We start from the raw sequence: 9,627 nt of genomic DNA, 5'->3' as shown, positions 1-9,627 counted from the left end.
GGGGGGGGGGATCTGGTTTAGCACGCTGAAAAATTAGGACTTAGAATATTGACTTTTGGAATTTTTTTTAGGAAACTGTACAACCAATCCTTTTGAACTTTATAGGGTAATTTCTTATACCATTGAACTAACAACAAAATATTTTTTTGTCAGAAAAAAGTATTTATTATGCAAGTAATAATAACTTTTTATTCGGCGCGTCGGCGGGCGGCGTTATACGCAATATAGCATCGCTTGTATTTGTCTGAAATAAAAATCCAAAAAGATTATTGTTTATTAAGAGTTTACGTATTAACTGAACCTATTTTTAAAGAAAATAATGCAAAATTGTGAAAATCGCGACACTTGGAAAAAAAGTGATGATTTTTAACAAAAAATTTTTTGTGTTAATATGCAATTATTTAAAAATTATTTAATTAAATAATATTATTATAAACTGTGGTTCAAATTATTGGAGAAATATTTGTGCAGATGTGTGCAAAGGCCCAATCAGATAAATAATTTTTTAATTACCTTGCACGCCACCAAACACCATCAACGCCGAATAAATGTTACTATTACATATATGTTGTATAAATGTTACTTGCATAATAAATACTTTTTTCTGGCAAAAAAAATATTTTTTCGTTAGTTCAATAGTATAAGAAATTACCCTATAAAGTTCAAAAGGATTGGTTGAATAGTTTCCTAAAAAAAAATTCCAAAAAAATCACCTAATTTTTCAGCGTGCTAAACCAGCTAGGCTTCCCGCTTAAGTTTCGGGTGTGGACACAGGGTGTGAGCACCTTGTGGGATCTATCGCCTAATTAGAAAAATAGAAGTCCGCCTCTTGTCTAAACTTATGATTTTATAATAAATAACTGGAAACAGATAATTTTTACCCTCTCTGAGCCTGTAACCCTAGCAAAGGTCCATTTCGCCAACCCCTAGGTACGCCTCTGCTCTTGACAGTCTTTAATTAGCTGAGGCAGCACGCAAATCGGTAGTCAGAAGTCAGAACTCGGGTTCAACAAAAACTGAGCATAACATATGATACAAATATCATATAAATGTCATACAAATGTCATCGGAAATCAAACTTATCTGCTTGCACAGCAGAAATCAAGAGCACACATGCGCTGCCGTTTCAAAAAATACCTAACAATAAAAACACAGCAGAAACACAACATAATCTGTTGTCACGAAATAATAACAGAAACACACCAATATTAAATATGTATAGCAACCTCAATCTATATAATAGTTCTTTCCAGGATTGGATAAGTTAATTTTTTTTGTACCGCGTATATCCATTTTAAACTGTTTCTGTATTAAAAGATTGATAAATGCTTTTATCTTTGTTTTAATTTGCTCGTTAGTTTGGCCTAATTTCACTAAATTTTTTATTGTTATTATAAGGATGGGCTTGTCTTTTATATATTGTGTTAATTTTTTTTAACTATACGTTAAGTTAAAGTTAACAGCCTTGAAAATTTAACTTAGTTAAGATATAAGTTAATCCATAATAAAATTAATTAAATTAAAAGTTAAGATAATAAAAAAATGTAATTGAAAAATTAAAATTAAAATTTTTTTCATTTCATAAGTTTTCCATTTCAGACTTTCTAAATAAAGTGTATATTTGTTATACTTATTATATTTCCGTCAGGCAAAAAGAAGCCTGATTTCAACGAACGTCTTCCAACATGATCCAATAGAAAACCTACGAACAATACGTGATTCCTTTCCGCTATATTTATTAGATTAATAACTTGCCTTGATGTGCGTTCTGAAATTCAAGTTTGAAGACATCGACATAGATAAGTATTTTTTAGGAAGCAGTTTATAAGAAGCACTGAAAATGCAACATCAAGAAAGTTAAATTAAAAGTTAATAGTTACCGATAAAATATAACTAAATGTAATTAAGTTAAAAGTTAAGAGTCTAAAATGTAACTGTAAAGTTAAGTTGTAATTATTTAATTTTTTAACTTTTATCTTTTTAACTAGGTACTATAACCTTGGTTCTTTTATTTATCGCCATATAACATATGATCACACATCTATATCTCATATTCAAATTTCTATTACGAGCAAATATGAAAATTGCTAAACGTGGCTAATAAAAATAAAAGTAGTATTTGTTTATACTAGTTTAATTTCTGATGCAGTTTAATAAAATAGAGAATTCAGAATATTAAGCTGTTTAAAAATCTTTTAGACATTATACCGTAAGAAGTTTTAAAGACATCTTTAAAATGTTTTATATCTCGATTTTGGACATTGTGTACTATCTGGAAATTCTTTCAATGGAAAATTGTTTATTTATTGATTACTTGAGACGCAAAATAAGAATTCAATTTCTATCTTACAAGTCGAAGCAGCAATAAATCGCAAATTTTTTTATCGATATTGCATTTTTTAATAACGCTATATTTTCTAATACAGAATCTAATGCATTTTCCGAGGCATTTTATAATGCATAGGAAATTGATCACAATCGAATATGAAGAGAATAATCGACTGGTCAATTTCCTAAGCTTTAAGACTTACGACTGTTTACGATTCCTATTGTAGATCTCGTATAAGATTGTATTATAAATTTTCATTAATTTTGTTAATTTTTATTGATTGTATTATAATTTTTTTAACAATATTATAAATTTTTATAAACATGCCTTATAAAACATTTAATATAAATAACATGAAATAAGAAACATTATAATAAGGATTAATTGATACAAGTTTTATATATTTTTTAAAGTCTTTTTTATTAAAAATATATATTATGTGTCAAATATATATATATATATATATATATTTATATATCTATATCAACATAATAAATGTATAAAGTTTAGTTAAAACTTAAACTGTGCATAGCAATTATGCGAAATTGCATTTAACGATTTACAAATAATTAATCCTGAGAGTACAAGATAACGATCCTTACACTAATATCGTTAAAGAAAGAATCAGACAAAACCGCAAATATAAATCAGTGAATGATTTATATTTGCTGCAAATGTTAATCTTGTCGTGATGGAGAACATTTATAGACAGCTATCAAAATTATATATTACTGTATACAATTTTGATTACCCTATACAATTTTTATACATACAATTTGAGGTAGTATCTTTGATATCATAACAAATTTGTGCATTTGCAATCACATTTTCGCGTTAAGAAAATACGTATGAGATCTTGTTGTGTCGGATAGTTGTGGATAACGCTGAAAGAGCTTAAAATAATTTACAGTTACTTTATATTGTTGATTCCATCTTTATAAATTTTAGACGTTGTTGCGTCTGAGACTTGTAAAGTTGGTATATGAAAAGACGATAAAGATCTTCTTCTACCTTTATCTTATATTTAGAAATTTCTGGTTTCACCACCGATCTAAAAGCATTTTTCGATTATAATTATCTTAATACTGTGAGTGCTGATACGATATACTTACAGATCCGAACACAACTGCATGAGATGTTGCGGCATGTAATATCGGGCGTGAGGAGAGAGATCTAAGAATGGATCATTCACATTTGCCGTACTTTCTAACCCTTCGAACCTATACACGTCACGAATAAACGTTGAATGTAATTTGGGGTTATAGCAAGATAATTGTAATAGGTAATTATTGGAGCTCACCTTACGACAAAATGTCTGCGGTACTGACGCGCAACGCTGTCGTTTACTTTGCTCTTTGCCACTTCGAGCACAGCGCGAAATGCCATGTCGCGAAAATCGTGTATTTCATAATATTTACTGAGCTTATCCAAATTCGACTCGTTGTCCCTCGAGTTTGATATAACGACGGATCTCGTGACCGGTGTATCTATCCAAATGACGCGGCATTCGTTGTTAAGTAATTCAGTAAACCATGAAACAGCACCAACTTTGGCCACTTCATTCCACACAGCTCCGTTATGCCAGTCATGCACCTTTAAGAACAACGATTGTAACGATCTTACTCATTCGCATTATTTTGCATCATATAAATGCGAAGACTTTAATCGAGTGATGCTGATTAATTTTATAAATTGTGATATACGTTAACATATGCAAAATATATTGTTAATTGTTACACATCAAAAACTTACGGAACAAGAGCACATCTTGGCAAGTGTTTCACGAAAGTCTTTCATCAACGTCATAAAAGATGATGAATTATTGGTGTAAAGAAGAACAATATCATCGCAAGAAGGATTACCGATTTCCTTCTCACTGACATTGTCAATAATACCGAAATCGATGGATTTAGGACAATCAGAATCATCGTGCTGCGGATTTACATACAAATTGACTTCCTCCTTTCGATTACACAAATAATACCGGAAATATAATATTCCAATTGCTGATACAATTAGCACAATGGTAATAATTGGCAGCAATAGGTATGAACTTGCGCTCAGCACCTTGTCTGATTTCATCTCTCTCGATACGGTCGCGACGTGTAACCAATGATCGTAAGATTTCACGCAACCTACAAATATTATTTACAAAAGTATTAGTTTATATCTAAACAAAAAAACTATTTGTAAAATTAATATTTACGTGCGAAGTTTAAACTACTTTCTTAATATGCTAATTAAAACACGAGGTGCATCCAAGTTGTAAAGTCTCCTAATTTTTTTTCTTGGTAATGGAAATAGAAATGATATTTTAAAAGGCACGGGCATTTGATCGGGATAAATAAAAAAAATGGCAACATTGTCCGGCTCATAAAATGATCGTTCATAGAATGGGGTATTGGCTGATGTTGGAAGTGTTTTAAGGCTGCTGACTACTCATTGTCAGACAATCAGCCAAAAATTTTGCATTGACGGTGGCGATACTATATCGCGGTAGGTTCTTATTCATTGTATTAAAGCCCGTTCTACAGTACATCATATATCGGTATCATAAGTTGTAAGCCGTAAGAATTCTACAATATGTATCATAAGCAGTAAGAATTTATCAATCACAATCAAATGTAGAGAATGGCCACGTTCAGCAGACAGTCCCGATCAGTGAGCGCTCAGTGATTCTTTGTTACGATTGGTTTATTCACTCAGATCCAGCGAATCACCATAAGCGCTCACTCATCTGCTTCGTCTGCGGAACGTGGCCAATACTTGACTATGATTGATCAATTCTTACTACTTACGATATACGGCATACGACATATTGTAGAACGGACCTTACTGTGAAAAGTGTTGACAACGAAATTTTTTCTTGCATGCCATTTATTATGTGCTTAAATGTGACTTGTCTCATACTTCTTAAAAATGAATGGAAAGTAGTGTTATCTTTGAATTTTACATGTAAAAGCATATTTTTCACTCCTTTCAACAGCTGTCAAGTCATGTGTTTTCTTATCTAAATAGGCTTCACTTCACGTGCTTTTTACGGCTATTTACTGCCTGGGAGAAAAAAAGGATAGTTTCCATCCATTTTTACAAATTTTTTAAAGCAATCCTATTTTTTTATTTAAAAGTAGCATGCAAGAAACTTTTACGTGACATTTTTCGCTTATGACGAAATTCCAATATGGTCACGCGGTGACTAGTCAGAAGCCTTAAACCATAATAGTAAAGGGCAAAAAACTTTGATATTTTGCCTCTCACACCATTCTGTCAAGAATGCCCCTTCTATCAAAAAACCCAGCCAATGTGGAATCTATTCTACAGGGTGTCATTTATCGTGACACATTCAAATATTTCGAAAAATACATAAGATACGAAAAAAAGGTTTCAGACAAAAGTTATAGGATGAAGGAAGAAAAATAATAAAATTAATTTTATAACTTTTACAACACTGAAACATTTTTTCGCACTTTACGTATTTGTCGAAATATTTGGATGTGTCACGATAAATGACACACCCTATGTCTATTATACCACCTTGATCAAAAAGTTTCCGTTTACTTTTATTCATAAAATCGAAAATACAAAATTATTCATCTAGATCAATATTGTCGCCTTCAAAGTAATCCCTCTGACTGCAATGCACTTATGCTAGCGATTGATCCAGTCCTCGAAACATTTTTGGTACTCGATTTTCGGTATGGCCTTCAGGATGATCTTTTCCTGATGACCTCCTCTTTGCTGCTGAAACGCGTTCCTCGAAGTGATTTTTTGAGTCAGTTGAACAGGAAAAAGTCACATGGAGCTAGGTCAGGTGAATTCGATGGCTGTTGGATGGAATTCGTGTTGTTTTTGGACAAAAAATTACGAATTAGGTGTGCATTGTGAGATGAGCGCGTTGTCGTGATGCAAGATCCACGAGTTGTTTCTCCACAAATCGAATCTGTTTTTGCGAGTTGCTTCGCACAAACATTTCATAACATCCAAATAATACTCCTTATTGACTGTCTGGCCTTCTGGCAAGAATTCGTGATGCACAATACCATTGAAATCGATGAAAACTGTGAGCATTGCCTTCTTTTTTAACTAAAAACGATGTGGTTTTTTCAGTCTCCGTTCATCTGGAGCACGCCATTCACTCGCTTGATGTTTTGTTTGTGTGTCATACTCGTAAACCCACATCTCGTCGCTAGTAATGATGCGTTTGATGAATATTTCGTCGGAATCGACCATGGAAAGCATGTCTTTCGCGATGTCAACACGGTCATGTTTTAGCAAAAAATTCAGCCCTTTCGGCATCAACTTCGCAGCGACACGTTTCAAGTCCAATTTATTGGTTAAAATGCTCTGAATGGATTCAAACGAGATTTTCTCTTCTGCTAACTCTCTGATGGTCAATTTGCGGTTTGTAGCCAATAAATTTTGAATTTCATGTTCCTCGATTGTTGATGTCGATGGCCTGCCGGAGCGCTCGTCATCGTCAACGGACTCGCGAAGTCGCGACCACTTTGGAAACGTCCATGCCAATCTGCTGTTAGCTTCAGGGCATCGTTGCCGAAACACTTATTCAACATTTCCAACGTCGTCAGGACGTTAATTTGGTTTTTAACATCAAATTTAATGCAAATACGTTGCTCAATTTTTGTATCCATTTTTAAGATCGCAAAAAATCGCAAAGATGCAAAAAGTTGTTCCACTGTAAACACTGTAACTTTGACAAATGTCAACCGATGACACTAAAATTTGGAGGGAACGTAAAGAACAATTGTGGCAATCTATCAAAATAAACCGAATTGAAATCGGTTAACTGAGAGCGCCACACGAGGACAAGTCGGGAACTTTTTGATCAAGGTGGTATGTCTATACTTTAAGCACTAAAGTCGAGCATCATGTGTGGACAAGCTTCACCTTTCTAACTGTCGTCTCCACGAACGCATATTCACGATATCCATGTTTCACTCAATTGACAATAAATATCGATGGATATTATCCCTTACAAATAGAGAACAGACGATAACACTGTTCTGAGAACATCATTATTTTTAGTGTCTTAAAACAATTCTAATATCAGTCGATGCCACGAGTATTTTATGAGCTGGACGATGTTGCCATTTTTCTTATTCATCCCCAACGAACGCTCATGTTTTTTAAACGTCATTCATATTTACTCTCATCTTCGAGAAAAAAATTAAGATATCTTACGACATGAATGCACTTCGTACATCAATTAGAAAAGCTGTTCTGTTATTATTCCTATTAATTCTATTTTTTGTAATATTATTTTTGTAATATGTCATTATACCCATACTTACGCTGTATCCATAAACATGGCACTTTATTTTTTGCATAATATGGATTCCATATAGTATTCTGCTCACATCGTTCGTCAATCAGTTGATACAGAAAGCAATGACCTTCAGTTGGCGTTTCTATTTGAAAGTTACATCGTACTCTCTTATGTGTTCCTTCTTCCATTGGCTTGACCTATTTGAAAATTCTTTTCTTTTTAATGCAATTTACATATGTGCATATCTGAATATACAGTGCAAGCCAAAAGTTTGGAAACACTTTTCAAATATATCCATAATATATTTTTTTTTAATAGTAATTTTTCAAATCTTTTAAATTCTTCAAATAATTATTTCATAAAATCGAAAACAATCTTATCTTCGTTTTTATCGATTCATGTAATTTTCATGTAATTTAGTGCATCATATAGTTTATCTGCATTTTTATTGGTGTTTTCAAACTGATCTGGAGTGTAGATTTAAAAAAATATAAATATTTTGATAGCTTTAAAATAATGTACAGTCATAGACAAATAGGTTGCGACACTTTTTTTTATTTATAGGTTTCAAAACGCACTAATATTTTGCAAATACAAACCACGATTGATGTTATACTGTCTCGAAATTAAAGATAGTACACCGTGATTCGCATTTGCAAAATATTAGTTATCTACATAAAATATATATTATGTATATTAAATATTAGAAACCTATAAAAAGTGTCAAAACCTATTTGTCCATGACTGTACATTCTCACATAATTAAAAAAAAATATTTACCAATTTTACATTGCAATGTTTATCTGTAAATTCATCGGGAACTGCCTGCAAAAACAAAAATTTAAAGAATATCAACTGCTAAAAAAAAAAAGAAATTATATTTTAATAATTTAAATATTACCAGATTAATTGACCATTGATATATTAATGGTTCTCCTGTCCAGATACAAATTTGTCTTAGGTCTTTATTCCGCGGCGATATCAACGTCACGTTAAGGTAATATCCTGTATAACCTGGTACGAAAACATCTAATGTGAAGTTTTTTACTTTTCTGTAAATATAGAAATGCAATATTTATTTAATATTTTTACGACATCAAGTTTCTAAATGGATACACGTTTCTTAAGAAAAGTGTCATTAGCTAAAATATTTTGATAAATTGTAGAAAGTGTATTATAAGTAACATATAGGGTCCTCTTGTAATATTATCATTACCTTTTCTCAAGATTGGAGTGCCTTATATCGATGTCCTTATATCTACAGATGACCTGTGGTTCTTTAGCTTCCGCTCGTTGATAAGTAGTATTCAGAAATGCAGGCTCTCTTATTATATATTTCTGCTTACCTATGTGAAACCGAAGTGCATAGCATCCTGTAAAGATATATTTGAACGATAGCCAAACATCATCCTGGAATATAAATTATTTGTTGAAGTAAATCATTTTTAAATAAATTTAATAATATAATTCAACATTAACAATAAATGTGAAAGAGCATACCTGCCAAACTGTACATTTAAACTACTACTATATATACTTTTTCTAAGTAAATAACAATTATTAATACAAACATGATTTAATTTCGATTAATCATGTTTGATAACATCAAATCATTTGATTAAGTCCTTATTGCGATACATAAAGTCGCAAAATAAAATTTAAATTAACTGTAATATCGAGCAAAACTTTGGGATCTTGTGAACTAAATCCAAAATAATTAAACGCAAATTTGAACAGAATGAATAAAAGTCACGAGCAACTAACGGAGTGCAAAATATTTAGATGTACACAAAAAATTCAGCATAGATTCATTACAACTTGGACTTCCACAACAATTAAATAACAGTTTTACTTTCCTGTCCGCAGGGTTGGATAGTGCCCAGTTAAAAAGATAAAAGTTAAGTTAAAAAGTTAAATGATTTTAACTTAACTTAGTTACATTTTAGGCTCTTAACTTTTAACTTAATTTAGTTACATTTTATCGGTAACTATTAACTTTTGATCTAACTTTCTT

The 9,627-nt window shown here is 31.7% G+C and overlaps 1 protein-coding gene and 1 long non-coding RNA gene across 2 annotated transcripts in view; one reads left to right on the top strand and one right to left on the bottom strand.

Annotated features, from left to right (window-relative positions):
* Positions 1 to 2,772: 2,772 nt before the first annotated feature.
* The window catches only part of LOC105457985, a 9,368-nt gene continuing 2,513 nt past the window's right edge, over positions 2,773 to 9,627 (bottom strand). Inside the window, exons 4-11 of the mRNA XM_011702988.1 lie at positions 8,830 to 9,023; positions 8,515 to 8,665; positions 8,394 to 8,438; positions 7,639 to 7,810; positions 4,082 to 4,464; positions 3,630 to 3,922; positions 3,442 to 3,549; positions 2,773 to 3,380 (exon numbers count right to left, since the gene is read on the bottom strand). Of these exons, the coding sequence (XP_011701290.1) occupies positions 3,245 to 3,380; positions 3,442 to 3,549; positions 3,630 to 3,922; positions 4,082 to 4,464; positions 7,639 to 7,810; positions 8,394 to 8,438; positions 8,515 to 8,665; positions 8,830 to 9,023 (1,482 nt within the window). The 3' untranslated portion in view covers positions 2,773 to 3,244. The remainder of the gene's footprint in view (positions 3,381 to 3,441; positions 3,550 to 3,629; positions 3,923 to 4,081; positions 4,465 to 7,638; positions 7,811 to 8,393; positions 8,439 to 8,514; positions 8,666 to 8,829; positions 9,024 to 9,627) is intronic.
* Positions 8,959 to 9,627, top strand: part of LOC105457984 — a 2,692-nt gene continuing 2,023 nt past the window's right edge. The window contains exon 1 of the long non-coding RNA XR_975470.1: positions 8,959 to 9,047. This is a non-coding gene — a long non-coding RNA (uncharacterized LOC105457984). The remainder of the gene's footprint in view (positions 9,048 to 9,627) is intronic.

This window comes from Wasmannia auropunctata, unplaced genomic scaffold (assembly GCF_000956235.1).
Source record: "Wasmannia auropunctata unplaced genomic scaffold, wasmannia.A_1.0 LD334829.1, whole genome shotgun sequence".
NCBI lineage: Eukaryota > Metazoa > Arthropoda > Insecta > Hymenoptera > Formicidae > Wasmannia > Wasmannia auropunctata.
Note: the sequence above shows the minus strand (reverse complement) of the source record. Positions and strands in the feature narration are given on the sequence as shown.